The 24,610-nt window shown below is 61.8% G+C and overlaps 1 protein-coding gene and 1 long non-coding RNA gene across 2 annotated transcripts in view; one reads left to right on the top strand and one right to left on the bottom strand.

Moving 5' to 3' along the window:
* The window catches only part of KCNT1 (potassium sodium-activated channel subfamily T member 1), a 62,666-nt gene that overhangs the window by 20,397 nt on the left and 17,659 nt on the right, over window positions 1-24,610 (top strand). The window contains exons 3-11 of the mRNA XM_072960403.1: window positions 15,854-15,933; window positions 16,454-16,553; window positions 19,112-19,168; window positions 20,515-20,563; window positions 20,648-20,707; window positions 20,855-20,929; window positions 20,997-21,080; window positions 21,744-21,838; window positions 23,003-23,183. Coding sequence (XP_072816504.1) covers window positions 15,854-15,933; window positions 16,454-16,553; window positions 19,112-19,168; window positions 20,515-20,563; window positions 20,648-20,707; window positions 20,855-20,929; window positions 20,997-21,080; window positions 21,744-21,838; window positions 23,003-23,183 — 781 coding nt within the window. The remainder of the gene's footprint in view (window positions 1-15,853; window positions 15,934-16,453; window positions 16,554-19,111; window positions 19,169-20,514; window positions 20,564-20,647; window positions 20,708-20,854; window positions 20,930-20,996; window positions 21,081-21,743; window positions 21,839-23,002; window positions 23,184-24,610) is intronic.
* Window positions 2,899-4,051, bottom strand: LOC140695927 (uncharacterized). Its single transcript, XR_012071774.1, has 2 exons — window positions 3,664-4,051; window positions 2,899-3,563 (listed from the first exon to the last, which is right to left on the bottom strand). It is a non-coding gene; the product is annotated as an uncharacterized lncRNA (long non-coding RNA).

A 24,610-nucleotide genomic window follows, 5' to 3' on the forward strand; every position in this document is an offset into this window, starting at 1 on the left:
TTGGTCTGTTCATATTTTCTATTTTTTCTGGATTCAGTCTTAGAAGATTGTTCATTTCTAGAAATTTGTTTCTTCTAGGTTGTCATTTTATTTTTCCTTTTATGTCTGTTAATATTTGTTTTATGTATTTAGGTATGCATGCCTATGTTGGGTGCTTATGTATTTACAGTTGTTATGTCTTCTTGGAGTGGTCCCTTGATCGTTATGTGATGTCATTCTTTGTCTCTTGTGACAGTTTTTGTTTTAAATTTCCACTAAGCATATCCCTAATGTGCAACAATCATCACCATCCATCTCTTCCATCTTCCCAAACTGAAACTCAGTCCCCATTAAATATTCATTCCCCCTCCCCTCCCCCAGCTCCTAAGGCCGGCTTGCTCTACCCCTCACTTGATTTGCTTTTCCTGTCTTATTTCTTTAATTAATGTTTTTTGGGTTTTTTTTGGAGGGGGGGAGGCAATTAGGTTTATTTTATTTATTTATTTATTTATTTATTTATTTATTTATTTATTTATTTAATGGAGGTACTAGGGATCAAACCCAGGGTCTTATGCATGCTAAGCACATGCTCTACCACTAAGCTACATCCTCTTCCTGCCCCAACCCCGTCTTATTGCCTAAAGAATTCTTTCTTCATCCTTTAAGCCTAGTAGATTAATGGGATCAATATCTGGGCGTGGTGTATCCTGTATCTTATTTTCCTGGAACTCAGTGTGTAGTGCTTTCATCATGATATTTCCCAGTACTTTCTAAATATGTTTTAAATACTTAACCCAGGGTGGGGCCTCTGCTCAGGGGCATGAGCAGTTCTTTGGGTGAGCATGCCCCACAGCTCTTACCTCCTGGACCCTCTCCTCTGCCTGTGCCAGTGGGGCTGTCCCTCTGTCAGTAACTCCATTTTCAGTCATGTCTTTTCTGGTTTGGGCTCACTAGTGACCCCATGTGATTTAGTGTTTGGGCTCTCAGCTTGTTTCCAGAGCTCCGCAGTCTCTGTTTTTTCTCACTCTATTGATATACCAGACTTACGTCATCTTTGAGCTGGTGCCTGTCGAGCTGGTTTAGTGCGTGGAGCCTTTGTGGGGAGTTCCTTCTGCTCTGGGTCATGTTTTATTGTCAGCTGGGTTCCTTATCTTATGAACTCCGACCTGTTTCTCCCCCTTTTTCCTTTTATCTCTCACTTCCTTCCTCTCTTCTTCCTTCCTTTTAAAAATTTTATTTATTTATTTTAATTGTGGTAAAATATGCATGAAATTTACCACCTTAACCACTTTTAAGTACACAGCTCAGCGGCACTAAACACATTCACTTTGTTGTGCAACTATCACCACATCCGTCTCCAGGACTTTCATCTTCCCAAACTGAAGCTCTGTGCCCAGTAGCCCCCCTCCCCTCCCCCAGCCCCACCATCTACTTCCTGTCTCGTGGATTTGACTCCTCTAGGGCCCTCAGATAAGTGGCTCCTAGGATTTTTCCTTTGTGTCTGATTTATTTCACTGAACACAGTGTCTTCAAGAGTCATCCATGCTGTAGCCTATATCGAGATTTCCTTCCTTTTTATGGCTGGGAGGTATTCTGCAGTGTCCACTATGGTTGTCTGGTTGTCCTTTGAGACTGTCCAGAAAGGGTCTGGGAAGCCCCCCGCCGCCTGCTCCTTTGTCTCCCCCTCTCAGGTGTTACCACCCCTCTAGCTCACCCCTGACTGAGCCCCCCTCACCCAGTCCTCCGGGGAGCCTGGCTGGTTCCATCTTCAGACACAGCTTGGATGCCGCCTGGTTGCGCCTCTCTCCCACCCCCACCCCTGCTCCCACCCTGCCAGTAGTCCCCATGCACAGGATGACCCCCCCAGCCCCCGCAGGGCAGCTGTGCGGCGGGGTGCAAATGCTCGAGCAAGGAAGATTATTCTTTGTCTGTGCCCGCCCCACCCCACCTCGCAGCCATGGGGCCTGAGGCCATCTGAGCCCCATGGGAGTGAGCAGTGCTGGGATGACACCTCAGGGCCCGGGGGCCTGGGCCTGCCCTCCCTGCCCTGCGGGTATCCAGCTGGACACTCCTCACAGTGCCCCAGGGCCAGGGGATGCAGGGCCTTAGGTCACTAGTCTAGGCAGGAGGGGTGTCTGTCCTCCCCACACAGGAAAATACCTCTAGACTCTGTATGACTAAAGCAGACCATCGCTTTCCAAGTAAGTCAAACCTTACACAAGTGATGCGGCAGCCCCCAGCCCACTCCCAGCTCTAACTGCCACCCAGCGGCCTGTGTCTGTCTTTAGATCCCACCACACAAAAGGCCGGACATGCTGCCCTTGTCCCCTGACTCTGACCCCTGACCTCAGACACCGCTGGTCCGTGCTGACCGACTGCACTCTCAAAACCCAGGCCGGGAAAGACAAGACTCTGCACTGCTGGCCACGCGCTGCGCCTTCCCTGCAGCTGGGCGTGAAGCCCTGTGCTCTTTCGGACGGGGCTTCTGTGAGCGTCCCAAGACAGGCTGCCGTTTGATGCTGCTGCTCCAGGAAATTGTGTGCTGGTCCTTTGTGGAAACCGAGAGTCCTAGGGATCTGCTTTCGCAGCTTGCCGAGCGCACAAGTGAGTGTCCCTGACGGCAGCCGGCCCTCTGTGCATAGACACAGATGCGGAGGCCTAAGGTCGGTCCTGCCAGCTGTTTTACACACATCACAGTGTGTCTCACAGACCAGCTGTCCTGAGACCCTTGCAGCCCTCACTCTCTGCAGCCCCCCGGCGTCGCCCTACAGGAAGGACGAGGAGTGGCCGACATCAGCTGCCCCCTCCCCAGGGGCCGGCAGGTGTCTCCTCGAGCTCTGCTGGTGTAAGGCAGACGACGACGGATGTGGTTCGCCATCGAGAGGGACGCACGTGTGAGCGTTTGCTGAGACCATCAAATGGCTTTACATTCTTTACTCTGACTCAGCACACATCCCTCCCACAAACCTCCTGTAAGCGCCAGACGCTGGTGGTCTGTGGGGGTCACAGTGGGGTGAAGGAGGCAGGCCGGCCGCGATGGACCCTCCGGTCTGATGTGAGGGTTGGGGCAGCCTGAGTCCCTGCAGCCTGAGGCAGCTGTGCCTCTCCAAGCCTCCTGCTCCCAGCTGGGCTCTGGGGCTGCCAGACCCTGAGCCTTGGTCCCCCAGGGCCAATACCAGCCGCTGTGTCCCAGGCGAGTCACCTCAGCACCCCAACCTCCCAAATTTGAAAATGCAAGGAATTAGGCAGAAAAGCCACATAATGTGGCAACAGGGCACAGAGGCGCAGTGGGCCGGTCCTGGCAGGAGGTCTTGCTCAACTCCTTCCTGTCTGGGTCTCCTGGAGAAGCCACTTCCTCCCTCAGCGCCTCGGTTTCCCACTTTGCAAACGGACAGAAATCTGCACTCTTCCTCAGCTGTGTGTAATCAGACAATCGGCGCTCACCCGGCAGGGCCTCCGGGAGAGAGAGCTCTCCACGAAGTAGCTGCTTTATCCACGTCTGGGATCTCATGTCCGGCATCCAGCCGAGCCTGGCACGTGGGCACCGGTAAACCAGTACTCCATGGACTGACTCCCGCACAGCTCTGGGGGGAAGGAAACAGGAAGAGGGCGGACCCTGAGTGCCTACCAGAGAGGGGGCAGGCAGCGACTTCCCACCTGGGCAGCGGGCTGGACCCACCTAACCTGGGCAGCGGGGGTGGGGGCTGCGAGGTGCCCATGGCTCTGGACCGGCCATCTGGAGCCCCACCTGGGTCCCCAGGACCACGGCCGGCTGTGACTTGGCACGTGGCCGAGCACCAGTGGCGCTCTCCCCTCTCCAGCTGCCCTGCCTGTGGTGGTGAGCGGCCAAGAGCCACCAGCTGTCACCGCGCTACTATTCCTCCCTTCCCCCGGCGCCGTGACTGTCCTTAGACTATTACTACGACTTCCCTTGTGAGGCAGCCCCTGGCAGCCGCGGGAGGGCGCTGAGACCCCCTCCCATGTGGGGCGTCCTCTTTGCCCAGGGCCTGCCAGGCCGGGGAGGGGACCAAGCCTGGGCGCCCCCGGGCTGCCCCCACGGCTTCCCAGCCCCCCTCGGCCGTTCCACTGCGGCGGCGGCGCGGGGAGCGCGCGGGGCGGCGCGCGGAGTTGGTAGCGCCCGCTCCGCCCCCGCCGCCGCCGCCGTGCGCTCCCGCAGGATGGCGCGGGCCAAGCTGCCGCGCTCGCCGTCCGAGGGCAAGGCGGGCCCCGGGGGAGCCCCGGCCGGCGCCTCAGCCCCCGAGGAGCCGCATGGGCTGAGCCCGCTGCTGCCGGCCCGTGGTAGGGGCTCCATGGGCAGCGACGTGGGCCAGAGGTAGGGGCGAGGGCGCGGGGCGCCGCCGGGAGGGGCTTTGCTTCTCTGCCGCTCGCATCCTGCACGGTCTGCGCTGGGCTGCACTCGGCTGCACCTGCCACGTTGCCTGCAGCCCCGGGAAGGGAGGGAAGGAAGGGACCCCAACCCAGGCGCCCTACCCACCTTCTGTGTCTCCAGTCTGCCTTAGGGAGCTTGTGGGACCCCTGCTCCCTACTGCTTTTATAGGCTGAGCGCAGTAGGCCTGCAGGTAAGACCAGAAGGGAGAAAGGAAGTGGGGACCTGGGCGCTGTGCCAGGTGGCTTGGTGACCACTGCCTGAGCCCTGTCCCACTGGAGGCTGCACTCATATTGGTTCCAGCAGCCACCTGGAGGGAGGCAGGGCCAGCATTTGTGTCCCCACTTCAGAGGTGAACTGTGTGAGGCCCAGGGTGGTCCGGGGGCTAGTGGAAGGCTGCACAGCAGATTGGGGCATGGATGCATCAGGGCTTAGGCTCCCTGGGGCTGGTGCCCGGAGCCAGTGACAGCCGGGGTGCAGGAGGCTGGTTCCCTGGCCAGGCAGGGGCAGGGCTGACCCCTCTCCAACCCCTCCTTGACCATGGATGCAGCGCAACACCCCCATTTCATGGATGAGGACACTGAGGCTCAATGTCTGCAGCGCTGATACTTAGCCAGCACCTTCCCTGTGCCAGGAGCCCTTCTAGATGCTGCGGGGGAAACGGAGATGAATCAGACCCACTCTGATGTGGGCACACATCGTGGGCAGGAAACCTGTGCCTGGTAGAGAGAGGTGCAGACTTGGCCGGGCAAGGAGAGTGAGGGCTTCCTGGGGCGCTGGCCCTTCAGGGGGAGCACGGGGAGGTGGGCAGGGCCAAAGCCTGGAAGGGGGTGCCATGCCTCTTCAGGGTCGGGGCAAGGAATTGGCAGGGACTCAGCCTGGCAGATGGTAGGACAAGGATGCCTGGGGGGCCTCCTCCTGCCCCTCCCTGCTGCCCACAGGCCATCCAGGCCCCTCCCTGTTCTGGCATCCCATTTCCTGCTCCTCGACAGGGCAGTGAGGGGCAGCTGCCTGATGGTCATTCCCATTTGCTGGAGGAGACTGCTAAGGCTGGAGGTTAAGTGCCTCTAACAGACACTCCTGGTGGGTTCAAGCAGCTCATGGGCAGCCCCTGGGCAGGGAGGAGGCAAGTGCTGGCTGGGCCCTGGGGACCAGATACCTCTCCTCCCCATTCTCTTCCTGGACGCTATGGGGGCCAGTGAGTCCAGAGCCTCTGGTTACAGCCAGCCTGCCCTTGCAAAGAATTGGCTCCCTTCTGTCCCTGTTCCTGCAGGGACACAGGGATGGCAGGTTCTGCCCAGGCTGCATCTGAGCCCACAGTGCAGCATGGGAGCTGTGGTGGCAGGGCCACCTCCTCCAGGAAGTCCCCCCCCACACACCCACCTGTGCCATCCCCAGTCCTGTGCTGACTCTGCATGGGGCAGCGTCACTCAGTCCCCGTGCAGCACCTGAGGTGCAGGGTCCTAATCAGCCTCCTTCTGCAAAGTAGAGGAAAGGGGGCTGTCTGCAGCTGCACAGTGGGCCTAGCAGCATGGGGGTCTGCAGCCGCCTCTTTCCCCTCAAGCATTAGATGTGGAGTTTGCTCTGGATGGGAGCAGTAGGGAGCCATGGCAGGTTCCTGAGCAGAGGAGAACTTGCAGGGTTTCAGGGTTTGTTCCTTAAGACTTCAAGTCTGATGGAGATTTCAGCAACACCAGAACAGGGAGGTAGGTGCCCCCTGCCTAAGGGAGCTGGCGGCCATGGCTCCTGCAGCTACCCCGTTCTACATGCTTGGCCACCTTTGGGAGCCAGCAGGGTCAGGGCTCACAGGGCCATGAGGCCTCAGCCCTCTCCAGGGTGGCCCAGAGTCCCGTGAAGGCCTCATTATTGCTGGGGAGGTAGCGAGGCAGGGGGAGGAATCTCTACTGCCCCCAAGGGACTGAGCCACAGGAAGGTGCTTGCTCCCGACACCCTGCCCAGAGCAACTCACCTCCGCCCAAGCACCACGCCCCCATCTCCTGGATGCTGTGAGCCAGTGTTCATCTCTCCTCCCCCCAGCCCCTGCCTGGGCTCATATCTCAGGGGTCTGCCCCTCCTTCTCTGTCTGCCCCTCCAGCATGGGGTGGTGAGTGAGGGGAGGGGTGGTTAGACCTGGGGCAGGGGTGATGGGAATCATCACTTAAGAGGTTTTGAGCTAAAGAACCAGTGAAGGAGAGGCTGGCCATGTAATGAACTCTCCTGGTGGGTCAGGAGTTTGCGCCCCCAGCAACCCCAGGGCTGAGTGGCCTTGCCGCTCACGGGTGCCACCACACAGCTCACACCCAACTAGGGGCCCCAGTGCAGCCTCCGCCTCCTGCCGCCTTCTCCCTGGGGGCTCCCTCAACCATGATCTTTTTCCTGGGGCTGCGCAGAGTGGTAAGCGATGCCCACACTGGGTGGTGGACAGGCACGCAGGCCTGCTGGCGCAGTTGAGACTCCTGGAGGCAGAGCTGTTCCCATGTGCCCTCATCAGGAGCCCTTCAGTCAGGGCCAGGGAAGGCGAAGCTGCCTACATGGACTGGGGCTCCAGTTTGGGGACCTGCTGGTGGTGGTGGTGCTTCAGCCCTGGCCTTGGAGCCCCAATAGTTGTGAGCAGGAGGGGCTCCGAGAGCCAGGATGGGGTTGGGGTGCTAAGACCCAGCACTGTCCCCCAGGGCCGGGAGGGGCGGCAGGCAGGGGCCCACAGGAGAGCAGGGCAGGCCAGTGTGCTGGCTCCTGGGGACTCTTTTGCAGAGAACATGGGGATACGGGCATTTCCCGGGACCCCCAGGCTGGTAGGGATAGAGTCACTGGATGGTGTAGGCAGGAGGCTTCCAGGTAGGTCCCAGCTAGGTGTACTGACCTGGAAGGAAGGAGGAGGTGGAGGGACAGGGCAGGGCTGGAGGGAAGGGCCTGGTTACTCAGCCACTCTGCCCCAAGTGAGGGGCTCACTGGTGTACTGTTGGAGAGCACTTGCAGGGGTAGCCTGGAAGACATGGTGGGGCCCTGGTGACACGGAGCAGGCTGAAAAAAGATCTAGCAGGTAGAATCCTGGGGTCTGAGAGTTGTGGGGAGTCGTGGCAGGGTGTGGGGCACACTGTGGGCAGCTGAGTTTGGGGGACCTAGAAGCATGCCCAGGGTAGAACTCTAGGAGGCAGAGCCCAGGCTGGGGAGTAGGGACCATTGTGTGGGTGTGGGTGGGGCCACAGGGGCAGAGGGAGGAGTGGGAGGCTGAGGGCAGAAAGAGAGGAAGAGGGTCCCCGGAAGGGGGGAGCAGGAGGACCTGGGCAGAGGAGTGGATGCCAACAGGAGGTGAGGCCTGCAAGCTGGGCCATGGGGCTGTCTGCACTCCCTCCCTCTCCACCTCCACCCCCCAGCCCATAGGTTTAGGAGCGGGGCTCACCAATCCAGGACTCTCACCAGGAACAGACATCCAAGGAGGGACTTGCTCAGAGCTGGTCTGATGGGAGGGCGTGGGTAGGAGAAGGGAGCTCCCAGAGGTGGGGTGGGGGGTGGAGTCAGGAGCGGGGCGGGGGGGGGGTGAAATCAGCAGGAGACCCAGGTGGTGGCTGCAGTGGCCCCTGGAGGCAGCTGGTACCCCCAGGGCCCTGACTCGGGGTGGCCCCTCTGAGCCTGGCTGCCCAGCAAGGACCAGCCTGGAGGGTCAGGGCCCACCTCTGCATGCAGGGCCCTGGGGGCTTCTGTGAATTATGGGGGCTGAGAGGTCAGGGGAGCAAAGACTGCGGGAAGCAGCAACTCAGCCAGCCCAGGACCAATCCGGAACTCTGCGTCCAAGTCTGCACACCCGCCCTCACCCTCCCCGTGTGCTCAGAGCCCACCGTGTACCCACCACGTCTCACCCTCTGGCAGGCTGCAGTGTGGCCCTCCCTCCTGCTGTTCTTCTCAGAACCCCTCAGGGCTGTCTGAGTTCACCTGCTGCAGGCAGAGCCCCACCCCTTACCCCGGGCCTAACTCTGCTGGCCTGCTACCCCTGAGCCCAGAACCCCCCATGCTGGGGCCCCTCTTCCCCCACAGATCCACACCTTCATGCGGCCCCCTCCCCTCCAGGAACCTGGTCTCTCTCTGCTCTCCCTGTCTCCTAGTCCTCCCCCGCCAGCGCCCCTTACCCACTCTCCTGCTGTGACAGGCTATGGCCCTGCCAGGCTCCTGCCACTCCAGTGCAGCTGTCGCCCCAACTCAGCACTGGGGCAGCGCCCAGGCCAGAGGGAACCTGAACCGGATGAATATGTAGAATCGGCTAGAAGCTCCCAGCAACCCCAGGCTCAGGCCCATTTAAGCCCAGGCTTCCCCTGCTCTCTTCGGCACCCAGCCCCCACCATGCCCTGCCAGGAACTTTAGGCTGGGGGCCCTGGCGGGGAGCCTGCCCACCCAGAGGGTCCTACACAGGCAGGCAGGCAGGCAAGTGTCTATGACCCCACCCTGCAGGCCAGCTTCCTCCTCCCCGCCTGTGGCCTTGGGAAGGCAGTGGTCCTCTCTGAACCTTGGTTTCCTCTTCTGGGAAACGGTTGCTTTAAAAATTAAAAAAAGAGGCCCCCTGAAGTCCTCTGCAGAGGAGCTGGCCTTAGATGGGCGCATCACCAGCAAAAAGCAGACCCTCTGCACCTCCCACCCTACCCAGCCCCAACACAGGCCAGTCCTGGGAGCCAGGAAGCTCAGCTCCTAGCAGCCTCTCTCTCCCTCCCAGCCTCCAGTCTCCAGTCTCCCATAGGCACAGGCTACGTCCACCTTGGTGTCAGCGGGCTGCGGCCAGTCTGGGAGAGCCCTAGGCCAGGCCACCCAAAGGGCAGCAGGTGTGTGTTGCTGACTCAGTAGAGGGGGTGCCCTGGGGATCCCTAAGAAGGGTTAGCTCCCAGCATGGGCCTGTTCTGTTGCCAGGAAGCCGAGGAGCAGGGTGGGGGGCGCCATGGCCTGTAGAGTGCAGGGGAGTCAAGGGGAGGCCAGCAGGCTTGAAGACAAGGAGCCCTGAGCATCATGTCCAGCTGGTGGCCCTGTGTGGGGCCATCCTTCACTGCCATCAGCCTCCTGGATGTCACGGGGGCTGACAGTGCCACTTCCTGGATACCGGGGTCACCCAGGGCCTGCAGCAGGCTCAGTGTGGAGCAGGAGCGGTGAGGACTCGCCACACCTGCTGCCCTAACCTGTTCACTGGGCTGCAGGCGGGGTCCTGCGTGGTTTCCTGGTCGGGCCTGGGCAGAGTTGAGGTGCATGTGCTGGCACTGCCACATGCGCCGCGCTGCTTTCTTGGGCACCAGGGGGCCAGGCCCGGTCAGGGGTGTGTGCACGTGGGCGCGCCTCTGCTGCCCTTGGACCCTGCCCAGATCCTCTGTGTGCCTGTGCCCACGCCTGGTCTGGGAGTCCAGACCCTCCATCTGTCTGTCCACCCCGCTGTCCACGTTGATGTGTCCGCTCCGTTCTGTCCCCAGGCTTCATGTAGAAGATTTCAGTCTGGACTCCTCTCTGTCTCAGTAAGTGCTTTGCTTACAGGTGTCTTCCAGCCCCTTGGCAGACCCTGGGGGAGGGCGGCTCGGCCCGTGCCAGCCCTGGTGGGAGAGTCCACTCTGCCCAGAAGCCCCTGTCCTGCAGCCGGACCTTGGGCGGGGCTGAGGCTTGGGACAGGATGATGTGCAGTTCCCTGGGGAGGAGACAGGGAGGCAGAAATGAGGGTGTCCAGAGGCGGGTACCCCCTTTGTCCCGCAGTGATGGCTACATACCTGGAGAGGGAATGGGGACCCCTGCCGTGGTGCCTGTGTGGAAACAGGCCTTTAGGTCCCACTGAGGCCCTGGCTTCTGCCCATCGCAGCCACCAGTGCAGGTCCAGGCCCCTGGGCGGCTGGCTGGGCTGCACCACTGTGAACCCCACCAGGCTTTACCAGCATCAGTTAAGATTTAGGTCAAGTTGAAAGTGCTTTGAGGCTGGGGGACCTCAGCAGCCATGTCGAGTGCATTCCTGGGAAAGAGCCCCTTGCCCGCTCAGACCCACGGTGTTCAGTGCGGCCTCCAAGGGGGGCTGGGTTATTCCATTAATCAGCATCAGTGGTGGCGACAGCCACGCCCACTTGGTACTTCCCGTGATGCCCTCCACGTTGCCACGTACAACCTGGGACTCGGTGTCATTACCCCCCAGCAGGAGCCTGGGAATTGGAGGCTGGACCAACCTTGGGCTGCAGTATCCCAGCCGGTCCCCTGTTGGGTAATGGGTGACTGGGAAGGCACCTCCACGGTCACAGGGCTCTCCAGGCCCCAGCGGCTCCCCAGGAGCGGGGCTGAGACTGTGGGAGGAAACAGAAGGTTACAGCCACCCGAGGGGCCGAGGCTGCAGTTCCACTGCCCCAGAGTGGAGTTGTCACTGGTGCAGCAGATGTCCCCAGGCCCTTGGAGGCCCAAGGAGGCTCCCCGGGACCCCTGGCTCAGCCAAGGTGCCAGACCCTCTTGGATGTGTGTGCAGTGGGCCCCAGACGGGGCTACCCTACTGGGGAGGACCAGCCAGGCCCATCTGTCGGTCTGAGAGGCCGCTGCCCACCCTGCCGGCCCCTTGGAACCCTCCCTTTCCTCAGTGTCCCAGGTGCCCACTGCAAGACAACCTGGGAAGGCGGGTGTCCTGTGGCCCAGCCTGAGGCCCCGTCCCCTTCCACCCTGCCTTGGAAGTGGAACCAGAGCCACCCTGGTGAGAGTCCAGGCGGGGTGAGAGGGATGTCCCCGCCAGAATGTTTTTTGACACCCATAGGCAAATCTGCAGGCTCAGGGCTGGCTGTTCTGGGGGCAGAACAGCCCCTTCCTCCAGCCCAATGACCTTCCCCAGCGGCCCCCCTGCCAGTCTTCTGTGCCTCCAAACCCAGACCAGCCCCAGGCACCTGCCACCCTGGCCGGCTCCTTACCCACCCACCCCGGGACGTGACGCTGCTTGGGGAGCGGAGCGGGCCACGTGTCTGCCCTTGCCGGGGCCCCGGGCTGGTCACAGGCTCTGCCCATTCTCAGAATAGCTGGCCTTGGGGTCAGTAGTTGGGCCTGGGCTCTGCTTTTCCTTCTTGCCCACGGCTCCGTGGCCTCCTGTGTGGAGCTCCCAGGCACCTGCTGCAGAGCCACCCGCAAGCAGTGGCAGACAAGGGAAGGAGGCAGCCGGACCGCGGTCCCATGTGAGTGCACGGCTGTCATGGCTGGGCGGGTGGGCCTGCCTGCAACCGTGTGCCCGGTGTCTGGCCACCCTCCCACCAGGGCTGGCCGTCCGGCCCTGCATTTGCAGCTTCCCAGCCCAGGCCATCTGCCAGCACCGCCTGCCAGGAATCCCGGGAAGACCCGCCCCCCGAGCCTGCCAGTCAGCAGGGAACGCTGCGGCCCCCGCCCTCCACCTGCCCTCGCCTGGCAGGTCCCATCCTGATGTGGGGTGGGTGGGGTTCAGGCCACTTGGCTGGAACAAGGGGACCTCCTCAGGTCCACCCCAGTGTGGGCAAGACTCTGGTCACAAGGAGGCAGCAGGCCCGGGCCGCACACCGGGTCTGAGCTCGCTCTAACACAAGCTGCATGGGGATGGGGCAGAGCTACCTGCTGGGACCTGACCCTGCACCCCCAAAACTCGGGAGACCCAGGCCCAATGGAGAGCCCAGAGCCCCAGTGCCTCTGACCCCCTGGGTGACTGGTGTGGTCTGCCTTACCATGCATGTAGGGACAGGGCTGGCGGGAGTCCTCTGAGGCGCAGGGCTCAGGGAGATGGCTCTCCAGCCACCTGGCCTGAATCCCTGTCCTCACCAGCCCAAAAGCTGCTCGCTCTGAGAAGGACAGGAGGGACCAGGGCTGCGGACTGTCCCAGGACAGGGTGTGGGTTTGGCTTGTCCAGTCCTCGTGGCTCATGGCCTGACCCCAGGGGGCACCCCAGGGGCCATCTGAGGCCCAGATTCCCTGAAGCCTCAGGGCCAGGTGACCAGGCCTGCCCAGTACATGCCGGTGAGTCACCCCTGCTGTAGGCCCTCCTGCACCCCTGGCAGCAGGCAGCAGGCAGCAGTGTCCAGCCCTCCCCAGCGGGCATCTTGCCGAAGGAGTAAGTAAAGAAATGTGAGTGAACCCCCAGTAGGAGGACCCTCTTTTCTGCCCTTGCCCGAGGCTCTTGAGCTGTGTTTGCAGGCAGCTTGACACCTGGCTTCAGGACCTGTCACCATGGGAGCTCTCCCAGCCCCCAGTCCCCTGCCCAGCTCCTCCCTGCTCCTCAGAGCATCTTCCTGTGAGCTTGGTCACCAGCTCCACCATGGGGCTCAAGCCACAGCTGGACAGACCACAGTCCTCACCAAGTTCAGGCCTCTGCCCACTGCGCATGGTAGGCGTCAGCCACAGGCCCGCTGCAGATGCACACGGGGGTTTGGGGTATGGGGCCGTCCTTTTCGGGTGGCGTGAGCGATAGGTGTGGCCACAGTCGGACACACGGAGCAAGACCAGCCCTGAGCTCCCGGACTGTCTGAGCCCCTGGGTGCCAGGGCCCGCCCCTCACTTACTTCTCCCTTTTGAAAAGCACTGTTTAGCTGGACTGTACAGGGAAGGACCCTGAGACGCCTACAGGACCATTTTAATTTCTCCATGGTCTAAGCACCCCCTGCCAGGCACCCTTGGGACACCCATGGCGGGGGTGGGGTGTGCTCCTGTCACTGCCTGGTCAGCCAGTCTGCCTGTCCCTGACCTCAGGCCGGCTCACTTCCTCCCATGAGCTTGCTGAGCCAGGACCAGCCCATGGAGAGTGTCAGCGGGTGGGCCAGCACCCTCCCCAGCACCACTCTGGGCCGAATTACACTGCAGCCTTAGCCGTACTGCAGGGTAAAGGAGAAGCTTGGAATTGATTTTTGTGGTGGTGGGAGGAGCAGGCACCGTAGCTCGTGAAAAATAAAAGTGGAGGGGGCTCCGTGGGTTCCCAGCGCCAGGCTGGACCTCCCGGGGTTGGTCTGCCTCAGGGCATCTTCCCTCACCACTCTTCCTCTCCTCTCATGCGAGAGCCTGGGGCACAGGGGTCTGTCCAGAGGGACGTCCACAGCCGCCTGAGGGGGCAGGCTGACGAGTGATGGGGGTTCCACATCTGGGGGCTGGAGAGGGTCTAGGATCTAGAAATGAGGATGTCAGAGGCATGACCAGTGTCAGGCCCGTGGTCCTGATCCACGAGCCCAGGTGCGACTGTGAGAGGCACGTGGGCCGGGAGCCGGGGCAGGGAGGGCACCAGCAGGTGTCGGGGTGCAGGGGCTGAGGAGGATGGAGGAGATTCAGCCACCAGCCATATGGGCCGAGCACGGCCTTGCTGGCTCAGTGAGGGTGCTGTGGGGCTGCCGGAATGGAGGGGCCCAGAGGTGAGGACCCCTCCTTAAGGCTTCGCTGTGTGGGGCAAGAGGGTGGGGGGGCATGTTTGTGAGCTGGTGCTCTGGGCCACGTGGTCCCTCTAGACATGTGGGTGCTGCTGAGGGGCATCTGCCCCTTGATCCGGCCCCAGCCCAGCCGGGCTTGTCTGAGTCCCTCCTCCAGAGAGAAGGGACCCTTGGGAGCTCCCCGACCCCACTCCAGGTGGCACCTACAGAGCTTGGGGCTCCAATGCAGCGGGCTGTGCTGGGGTGCTGTGTACAGTGGGGTATGCTGGGGTGCAGTGTACAATGGATTGCTAGGGTACAGTGGGGTGTATTGGGGTGTTCTGGGGTGCAGTGGGGTGTGCTGGGGTGCAGTATACCGTGGGGTACGTTGAAGCACAGTGGAGTACACAAATGTCCTGGAGGACAGTAGGGTGTGCTGGGGTGCAGTGGGGTACACTGACCACTGGCTTTGTGCATCTTCTCCCCCGGGCCTTTCTTGAGCCCTGAGACTAGTGGAGGCCACTGTCGTCAGGGCTGGGTCCCCAGCAAGTGGCAGGTCGGGGAGGTGCTGGGGCTCTGCCCAAGGCCCCTCCCTCAGGCCCAGCCCCAGGGTAGGTCCAGATGGCTGAGGCCAAAACATCAAGTCTGTATCAGGTACTTTACCTCGAGCAGACTTTGGGGAGTGATGAGTATTTTAAACACTTCTTGGGGGTGTTAGGGCAGCCATCCCCTAGCAGAGCAGCACATTTAACTTTCAAGGTGAGAGTGGCATTAACTTCTGCTTTGACGGGAGCCAGAGTCTGGGCAGAGGAGGAGGACGCGTACAGCCCACCCACCTGGGTGTCAGAGCCCCCTGCCCTGGGAGGAGATGACAGGGAGGTGGGGGTGGGGAGCAGGGACCTGCGAGAGCCGGCACCTCACCTCTGCCTGTGGGCCACTGTCCTGCGTCCCCTCTGCTCAACAGCCACCTCCTCCATGCAGCCCTCCAGGATTCCCCTGGGCAGCAGGAGTCTGCCTTCAGGGTGCTCAGCACCTCTGCCTCCCATGTCATGACCATTGTATGGAGCTGTGGGTAAGCAGCTGCCTCGCCTAGGGGGGGGTCTCGTCCCACCCTGACAACATCCCTGAGGGTCACGGGCTGCCTCCACCTGACATTTGGGTAAGGTGGGGCACAGGGCATGGCATCTGGACCAGGCCTTTCTGGCCAAAAGCCTCACCCCAAGTCCCTGGGCTGCTGGTGCCTCTGCCTGGTCATGGGGTGAAGCCTGGCCACAGTGATGCCCGTGGGCTGCTCGTGGGATTCCTAAGACTCTCTCGCCGATGAGGGCAGATGCAGCCTGTGATGGAGGCTGTAAGAGGCTTGGGAGACAGCAGGTACAAACCCAGAACAAGGGGGCCCCGGCCCCCGGGGGCCCCACTTCCACGAGGGAAGTGGTGTGAGCCGACCGTTCCTGCCCTGGGAACCTGGCTGCGGGGTCATCCGTTGTCCAGTCTGCTGTCAACACTGGTGTTTTCATTCTGGTGGAACATTAAGCCCTCGCCCACCCGTCCAGCATGTGGGTCACAGCAGGCCCGTTGCCTGCAGGCCTCACATGACCCTGGGTGGCCAGATAGCTTGTTCTAGCTGCCCTATTCAATGGGGCTCCAGCAACTTCTGTGGGTTCTGGGAGCCTAGACAGGGGCTCCCAGCATCTGAGGATTGTCCAGGTGCAGTGAGCTCAAGGGAGGGGAGTGGCTGGAGGGGCCCCACTGCTGGCCGTCTGCCCCAACTGTCCTGCAGCCTGCATGAGCCCCCAGGCATAACCACCAGGGGATGCCAGACAGAGCACCTGCCCACCAGCTTCTGGAACATTCTATACAGGTGATATGGCCTTGGAGCCCCAGGCCAGGGGCCACACAGGCCACATTTAATCCTGGCAGCTGCTGGTGACAGCGAGGCTGGGGGCCCATGAGTGTGCACCTCTGCAGGGCCCGGGGCATTGAGACGGTGTCAGCTGGTGGGCAGGTCTGCCGGGGGCCTGGGAATGTCGGACACGGGGCCTCCCATCTGAGGTGGAGGCACTGACCTTGGCTCGGGCAGTGGGGAGGAGCAGCCTGGTGCAGGAATTTGGGCTTGAGCCCCTGCTGACCCAGAGCCCATGCCCGTGCTGGCCCCCAGGGTCCAGGTGGAGTTCTACGTCAACGAGAACACCTTCAAGGAGCGGCTCAAGCTGTTCTTCATCAAAAACCAAAGATCCAGTGAGTGGGGCCTGCAGGGGTGGGGGGGTGTTTGCAGAGGAGGGGCTGTGTCGGTGAGCGGTTGGGGGTGGGGCACAGGGGCGGTGGGAGTGCCCCCATCTCAGCTCCGCACCACCTTCCATGGTGGGAGCTGGAGGGAGCCTGTGGGGACCCGGCCCCCTCCCAGGACCCTGCATGTGCCCCCCCCAGTGCAGGCTCCCGCCCCACCCTTCCCAGCAGGAGCTTGGCTACCTGGGATGCAGGATGGGGCCCGGAAGTGGTTCCCATGGGTCCTAGTCCATTGGTCTGTCGGTTGCTCCCCAAACCCCTCCAGTCTGCCCCGGGAGCCAGAAACTCGGGGAATCCTCTGCATGCCCACCTTAGGATGTCCTGCCTTAGGACGGGGTGGAGCTTTCAGAGTCTGGCCCAACAGCACCCCCTCAATGCAGAGCACCCCGTCAGTGCTGGCAGGGCCAGTCATGGTGCCCGAGGCCCAGTAGGGAGGGGGAGTGTGGCCTGACCACCGTCCCCGCCCCCACAGGCCTGAGGATCCGACTGTTCAACTTCTCCCTGAAGCTGCTCACCTGCCTGCTCTACATCGTCCGAGTGCTGCTCGATGACCCAGCCCTGGGGATCGGATGGTGGGTGACCCCGGCCCAGGGCTGAGCCTTCCTGCTGGGCCTGCCGCTGTTACAGAGGCCCACGGGGTCTGCATGAGGGTCCATGCCCGGGGCCTTGGGGAGTCCTTCCTTCCCCCACGTGACCCCACCTGACATCTGTCCCCAAAAAAGCTGCGGCCAGCACACTGCCCGCAGGATCCCACTGACCGGAAAGTTGCGCATGAGCAGACGGTGTCAGTGTCTGGGGACAGCGGCTGCGTTTGCAGCTGTGTGCGGACCTGGACAGGTCTCTCCTTGGGGGTCTGGGATGCCGCCCCCCTCCCCCCAGCCCTGGTGTGTGGGAGGCTCTCAGCTACTGCTGGGTGGGGGTTGGGGGTGTCGCCAGGCCCCTGGGTGGGGTGGGTGTGAGCCCTGCAGGGTCTCTGCCCCTTTCTTGGAGCTCCACCTGGTTCCACTGTGCCTCCCGGGCCCCTGGTGTCCTCTTCGTCACCTCCCCGTTTACCCAGAACACGGGCCATGTGACTTCCTGGCAAAGCCCTGGGAACAGCTGCCTGGGCCCACGGCTGGAGGCGGGGTGGGGCGCACGGGCTCCTGCTGCGGCGTCTTCCTGCTGCGGTCGAGGTGGCCCGGCCGTTTCCACTCGTGATCCTCGTGGGGAGCCCAGCCTTCCTCCCTGGAAGCTGGGGTCCTTCTCTCTGTGCCTGTGTCTGGCGAGTCTCTGTGACGCCTGCGTGGCCCCTTCTCTTCACCACGTTGGTCCCCGCGGACACCGAGCTGGGTCCACGCCGGGCTGGGCTCCTCTAGAGTTGGGTCTTTGGAGGTTGCCTCCCCCGTCTGCTCCGAGAGCCCCCCTTGGCCTCCCTCATACCTGGATGTGGGATTCTGGAATGATTCTCTCCCTCCTGTTTCCCTCTTGTTCTTTCTGGCGGCTCTCTTTGGCCTTCTCTCCAGCTCTCTAGCTGAGATTTTCACTTCTGCTCTTGTGGTTTCTAATTCCCAAGAACTCTTCATCTCCGAGTGTCCGTCCCTGCTGTAGGCGGCACTGTCTTCCATGCCTCTGGAGCTTGTCTGAAACCCTTTTTCTTGCTTATGTGTTCCTCTCTTGCTCCGTCTCTGCTCTCCTGGGCTTCTGTTGAGGGGACTTCCTCAGAAGTCCGGCCACCCTGGCACGGCTCACAGTGAGGGTGGGCACTCAGAGGCTGCGAGCCCTGCGGTCAGGGGGTGCGGCCTGGTCACCACCGTCCTCTGGGTGACCGGGGTCACTTTCTGCCCAGCTCCTCAGAGTAGATCTTCCCTAGAGGGGAAGGCCTGGTACTGGGCTCCTGTAGATGGAGGGAGAAGGAAGAGGGGTGAAAGTTTGCTGTGCAGGCTTGTACTTACCCACCCCTGCCCCCAAGTGCAGCAAGATGGATTCCCCAGGCCAGACTCTTTCACTCTCTCCTGAGAACGGACCTCTTGTCTTCATCCCGAGTGCAGGAGGACGGACAGATCCCACCATGGTGGTTTGAGAAGGAAAACTGGGGCTCTAATTGACTCTCATACTGACTTTTGTGGGTGCATCCCACCTTCTCACACTCCCAGAGGCATCTGGGTCATCTGGCTCCACATCCCCATGGGGACCAGGTCTGCTGTGTTCATTGCACAGATGGGAGAGCGAATGGATGGATGAGGGGGCTGGTAGAGGCATGGGTAGGATGGATGGGTGGGTGGGTGGGTGGTTGGATAGATGATGGATAAATGAATGGATGAATGGATAGACAGAGGATGGAAGGCTGGATAAATCAGTGAATGGATGGAGGGATGGTGGATGGATGGACAGTGCACGGATGGACAGTGGGTGAGTAGATGGATGGATGGGTAGGTGCATAGATAGATGCATGGAGGTTGGGAGGGTGGCCAGCCCCTTCTATGGGCGGTGAGTTTGCAACAACAGCCTCAGTAAGACTGAGGAGGAAGCAAGTCAGTTGAGAAAAACTGGAGGGAGCTCCCATCACCATGTGGCTCTGAGAGTGAGGGCCCATTGATCAGCGACACTGGCTTTGGTTATAATCTGGGGCAGAACTAGTGTGTCCATCAGACCCTTGCCACCTTCCCAGTGACAGGTACCAGGTAGCTTAGGGGACTGGTCCTCAGGAGTGACTCGGTCTTGGAGTCACCCCAGGGGGTAGGAGCTCTGCTTTCTCTCCATGCCTCCCTCCCACTGTCCAGCCTTGTGTGCAGCAGCTGTGGCGCTCAGGAGCCCCTGAGTGCTCCGTGGTGCCGTGTCCAGCCCTACCCGGCAAGCTGCTTCCTCTGGCTGGCCTCTCGCACCTCAGAGGGTTGTACCCTCATCAAGCCTGGCCTCCTTCATTAGAGACCCTCCGGGCATGTCTGCAGGGTGGGAGCAGGCTGCCTGGTCCCTCCACCCCATCTCTGCTAGAACACAGATGCCTGAGATGTGTGGGCTGGGCCCTGGGAGGGGAAGAGGGTGCCCCCCACACTCCCTGAGCCTGTGGCAGCTCTGGGAGGGGTCTGGTCCCTTCAGGGGTGGTACTGGGAGGGGGAGGGGTTGCGGTTGGGCCAGCTCAGTCTCTCCACAGCTGGGGCTGCCCCAAGCAGAACTACACCTACAATGAGTCGTCCTCCGAGATCAATTGGTGAGTTCAGTGCCCAGCTCCCACTCAGAGGCCGAGGGTGGGGTGCGGTGGACAGAGGTTGGCACTGCCTGGCCCCCAGGTCAGATGCCCAGCCTCAGCCTGTGAGCCTCTTGAGGTCCCTGGGGACATGGTCAACCAGATTCCCCAGGCCCTGGTGGAGCAGTGGGCAGCGCTGGGGCACAGCCCTGCGGAGAACCCTGAGGGCCCAGGAGCGATCTGTGAGTTACAGCTAGTGTCGCCACAAGCAGGCCTGGCCCAGGCCCCATCACGGATGATGGGTGGGGAGGAGAGAAGCCGGGAGGACCTGCCAGAGTGTCAGTCACTGCGACTCCATGTCGTGATACTTTAGCCCAGGAGAGCAAGTGCCCCTGTCAGGCAGTGGGAAGTGACCCCAGAGAGATAGGATGCCTGGTCCAGAGGTTAGGACATGTCCCAGGGGCTTGGCCACCTCCCTGTTAGGGCCTTCTCCCTTCCAGTCTCTCACCGTTTGTCCCCAAAACCCAGAGCAACCCCCTCGGCCTTATTCTTGCACCCACAACCCTCCCCTGGTACCCCCAGCCCAACCTTGCAGAGCAGACCTGGTCCTTCACAGCAGCAAGACCGAATTTGCTGGAGCCCTGACCCCTGGTTCCAGCTCCTCAGCTGTTCCTACTCCAGCCCGTCGCCCATCTCTGGGACACACAGAGGGTTGAGGAAGAAGGGACATGCCAGCCCTTCCCAGCACACCAGGCCCTTGGAAGTCCCTTCTTTCTGGGGCTTTGGCTTGGAGTAGGGGTGGGGTGGCAGGTGCTCACAATAGGCCCAACACCCCCCATCAGATAGGGGGCCCTCCCACCTCAGGGGGGCCCTCGGGGGTCAGGGCCTTGGACACCTGGGGTCTGGCTCTGCCTGGGGAAGCAGGCTCAGCGCTGAGCTGGCCTGGCCCCATCCCTCTGTTCTCACCCAGCCTTTGTCCAGAGGCTACGTCTGGGCAGGAAGACCCCCTCCCCATGTCGCTCCCCTCACAATAGCCCTGCCAGGTTATGGACAAGGAATTGAGGTCAGGAAACCTGAGAGCGTGGCTGGTCAGCACCTCCCATGCTGGGACACGTGTAGGAGCCCATCCCCAGGAGCCTGGGCAAGAAAGGGTGGCACCTAGGCCAGCTGGAGCCTCTGAGCCGGCAGCCCAGCCCCCGGGCAGGCAGTTTAGGCCCTGAGTTCACAGGCATCTCCCTGGAGGCCTCCGGGGAACCTCCCCTCCATCCTGTTCTCGTCCCCTCTGAGGGCAAGGCTGGTGCCCTCTGTCTGGCTGGAGACCCCGGCGGCTGGGGTCTCCCAGCCCGGGGTTCACCTCCCTCTCTCCCCAGGGCCCCCATCCTGTGGGTGGAGAGAAAGATGCCTCTGTGGGCCATTCAGGTGAGTGGGTGGGGTGGGTGTGGCTCGGGGTGGGCCCTGCCTCCGCCAGCCCCGCTCAAAGGCTCCTGACCCACCCCACCCCAGGTCATCGTGGCCATAATCAGCTTTCTGGAGACCATGCTCCTCATTTACCTCAGCTACAAAGTGAGTGCCCCCAAGGCCTGGCCTTGCCCCGGACCCCCTCCCCTACCCCCTTCCCTGACCTCCTGCTTGGTTTGTCTTTCTCCTCAGCCCCCGCCCCACTCCTGTGCCCCCTCCCCACCTCACCTGAAGGCCCCCTTGGCTCCCCAGGGCAACATCTGGGAGCAGATCTTCCGCGTGTCCTTCATCCTGGAGATGATCAACACACTGCCCTTCATCATCACGGTGGGTGAGCCGCCGGCTGAGCGGGGGGCTGCTGGGCCCCCAGCCCCCTGACCCATCTCCTCTGCAGATATTCTGGGCCCCACTGCGGAATTTGTTCATCCCCGTGTTTCTCAACTGCTGGCTGGCCAAACACGCCCTGGAAAACATGATCGTAAGCCGGGGGCCAGGCAGCTCCGTACAGGGGGGTGGGCACCCCAGGACCCTGGGCAGCAGCTTGGCCCTGGCCCTGGCCCTGGCCTGGCAGAGAGCTGGCCAGCTTCCCACGCTCCTGGGCAGACACGCACGGTCTGCATTACTAAGATGCCCTCATGTCTCCTTCCCGACCAGCTGGAGCCCCAGCCCTGATGTCCGAGGGGGTCACCATGGGCTGTTCCTGACCCCAGAACCTTGGCTGGGGGAAAGAGCAGGGAGACTTACAAGTGACAGCCAATGGGGCCACGTGACCCAGGGCTACACACAAACTCAGGCCACACAACGAGGACCACGTGACCCAGGGCCACAGGCAGGTCCCCGTGCTGAGGTCTGAGCAAGGCCCATGGCAGCAGGCAGCACCATTTCCTCCCAGGGCGCCACCCCAAGCCTAGGCCCCATTGCTCTCCCTCCCTCCTAACTGTGAAGTGAGGAGACGGTGCTGAGGTCACAGCCTCTGGTCACCCCCCACCCCATGGTGGAAGCCTCTCAGGGTCCTGAGTGAGAGCTGAGGTTGAGTCCACCTGCTGTACCCAGGGGCCGGGCCCTCAACGTCCCTCCATTCTCTCTCGTGTATCTGGGCTCCATCCGGGTCCGGGCTCTGCTGCTGACGGCACCCCCACAGAACGACTTCCACCGCGCCATCCTGCGCACCCAGTCAGCCATGTTCAACCAGGTCCTCATCCTCTTCTGCACCCTGCTGTGCCTGGTCTTCACGGGGTGAGTGTGCTGCCAAGAGGCCCCCGCACACCCAGAGGTCCCACCACGTGGCAGGGCACCCCATTCCCTGGGCAGAGCCAGGTCCTTGTGTCCAGAAGGCCAGGAAGGCCTCCAGGTGGCGGGTGGCAGCCAGGCAGTGACCCAGGACCTCAAGTCAGCTCAGAGCCTATGTTCCCTGGCCAGAGCGTCCCATGTCCAGCTCCTCTGGTGCTGAGAAGCCCCAGGTCTGGCTTCCTGGACGGTCCCTCAGGAGGCAGCTTGGAGGAGGGAACTGGCCTCAAACCCTGGCCAGATGGGGACCCTTTACTTAAGGTCCAGCTGAGAATAAGGTCTGGGAGCAGCCTGGGTGAGAGGTGGGGCCCCTGGAGCTGAGAGCCCCACCCCCACCACAGCCCCACCCCTGCTGAGCAAGGCCCACGCCCCAGGCCTGCTTGTGCCCCAGACTAGGATGCGGGCGGGCACTGGGGCCCAGGAGGGAAGGAGGGTCACGTGTCTCCTTCCTCCCCCCCCAACACACACAGACCTCAACGAGCTGATGGGGTGTCCTCGGGGTAGAAAGCTCCAGGGTGATTCAGCCTGCTCCCTCCCAGCAGACACCGTGTCCATCTGTCATCCCAAGGGGAGGGTCCCACACACCACAGTCCACCATCAGCGCCTTTCAGTCTGGGGACAGGGACATGAGGCCATGGGCATGGGAAGGATTGTCCAGCTCAGCCCCAGCTGGCAGGGGGCTGAGTGTGCCCCATGCCCTGTCTGTCCTCCCAGGTGAGGATGAGGCTCTGAGGTGGGGTGGCACATAGGGGCCCACAGGCTGGGCAGCCATGCCCACCCCCACTGACCACTCCCCCCAGGCCCAGGCTGAACCCACACAGCTCTGTGTCCACACTCCGGGTCAATTTTTTAGGGGCCTCAAAAGAGCCAGGGGGTGGGAAAGGAAGGTCTGGGGGGATCCGAGGTGCTGGGTGTGCTGGCTCTCACTGGTTGGGGTCTGGAAGCACTGGGAGTCCCAGTCGGTGAGCTGGGCTGAGGGCCAGCTGGGGGCCCATGTCAGTGATGGGGCAACCCTTGGGCTCTGGGTGACGAGGTACAGCAGGCAGGCAGCACTTCGCCTCAGGAGCTCAGGGTATCTGAGGCACCACGCAGCTCCTGTCACCCGGCCCCTAGGACCTGTGGCATCCAGCACCTGGAGCGTGCGGGCGACAACCTGTCACTCCTGACTTCCTTCTACTTCTGCATCGTCACCTTCTCCACCGTGGGCTACGGAGACGTGACCCCCAAGATTTGGCCATCCCAGCTGCTGGTGGTTGTCATGATCTGTGTGGCCCTTGTGGTCCTCCCACTGCAGGTGAGCCCCACCCAGCAGGAGGCGTCCCTCCTCCAGACAGGGGTGTGAAAGCAGAGGAGGGGTGATGCTCACTGGAGGGGCCATGGGGCCAAGATCCCAAGAGGCAGGGAACAACACTACACGGAGTGGTGGTGCCTGCCAGGGGCCCACTGGGGGTCTAGTAAGTAGTGAGGCCTGCGGCCGTCAGGACTGTGGATGAGGACAGCGGATGAGGACAGCGTTCTCAGACGTGGAGAGGTGGTCTCCAGGTGCCGCAGGCCGGCTCTCCCAGGACCTGTGCAGAGTGTGGAGCCGGAAGAGCTGCCAGTCTTCCGCGGGCTGGGTGTCAGGAGTCCTCAGCTGGCGTAGCTGTCAGGACCACATGTCACCTGTCAGCAAGGCCAGTCTGACAGCTGAGTCACACTGCGGGAAAGAGACCCCACCTGTGTTTATGTATGAAAGGTGGAGGCCTGGAGAGGGGGCCAGCCAGCTGCAGACACCCCTGACCCTTCAGAGGGCAGGAAAAGGCCTGGGGAGGGATCAGGACAGATTAGGGGAAGCCAGACCCCAAGGTAGACACTCGGGATGTGGAGGGACAGGGGTGAGGGAGGCACCTAACTGTGGCTATAACAGGGGCCAGTCCACCCAGGGGGTCCTCTGCTGCCCCTGAGCTCAGCCCCCCAGCCCCTGCCCCCACCCCAACCTTGCAGCTCAGAGCCCCTAGCCCCAGCCGACACCCTCTGTTCCCTGCTTCCCTCTGGGCCAGAGAACAGCCCCCCAGCAAGGCCTACTTACTAGCACATTGCCCAGCGCAGATGAGCACTGTGGTGGTAACTGCTGCCATTCATTTTAAACTGTGTTGAATAAATGACCTGAGTGCTTGAGATGGAAACCTGAGAACTTTCATGGGGAGAAACTTCACAGGTCAGACTGCAGCGGGAGGCCCTGGGCGGGTCAGCACCCCGAACAGCTGCCTGGAGCCCTCGCACACCCTCACCTCCAGCTGACTTTTATGTATCTGTCAATGTCCTATTTAAAAAGGGCTCCCAACACCCAAAGTTCACGGCCAGGAAGTGTGGGCCTGAGTGGACGGCACCCCAAACAGCAGCCTTGAATCGGCACACCCTTGGTGTGGGCTCATAACCACAGTGGTGTTCCTTCCACGCTGGGAGTCTGGGTCCCTAATTCTGTGGCCGAGAATTTCCTAAGACACTTCGAGGTTTCTCCACAATGTGTCTCAGGTGCTGATGGAGACCAAAGGCCTCATAGTTATCTGGATGTCCAGACCGCAGACTGGCAGCCACGATGGTCACCTTGGCCCGTAGGGGCTGGGAGCTGGACCAGCGTGTCTCTCACTGTCCTACACACTGGCCAGGACGTCCACTCTGCATCCACCCGTCCCACTGAGTGACCTGTGCTGCAAACACCTAGTCTTCCAAGACATAGTC

Source organism: Vicugna pacos, chromosome 4 (genome assembly GCF_048564905.1).
Source record: "Vicugna pacos chromosome 4, VicPac4, whole genome shotgun sequence".
Lineage (NCBI taxonomy): Eukaryota > Metazoa > Chordata > Mammalia > Artiodactyla > Camelidae > Vicugna > Vicugna pacos.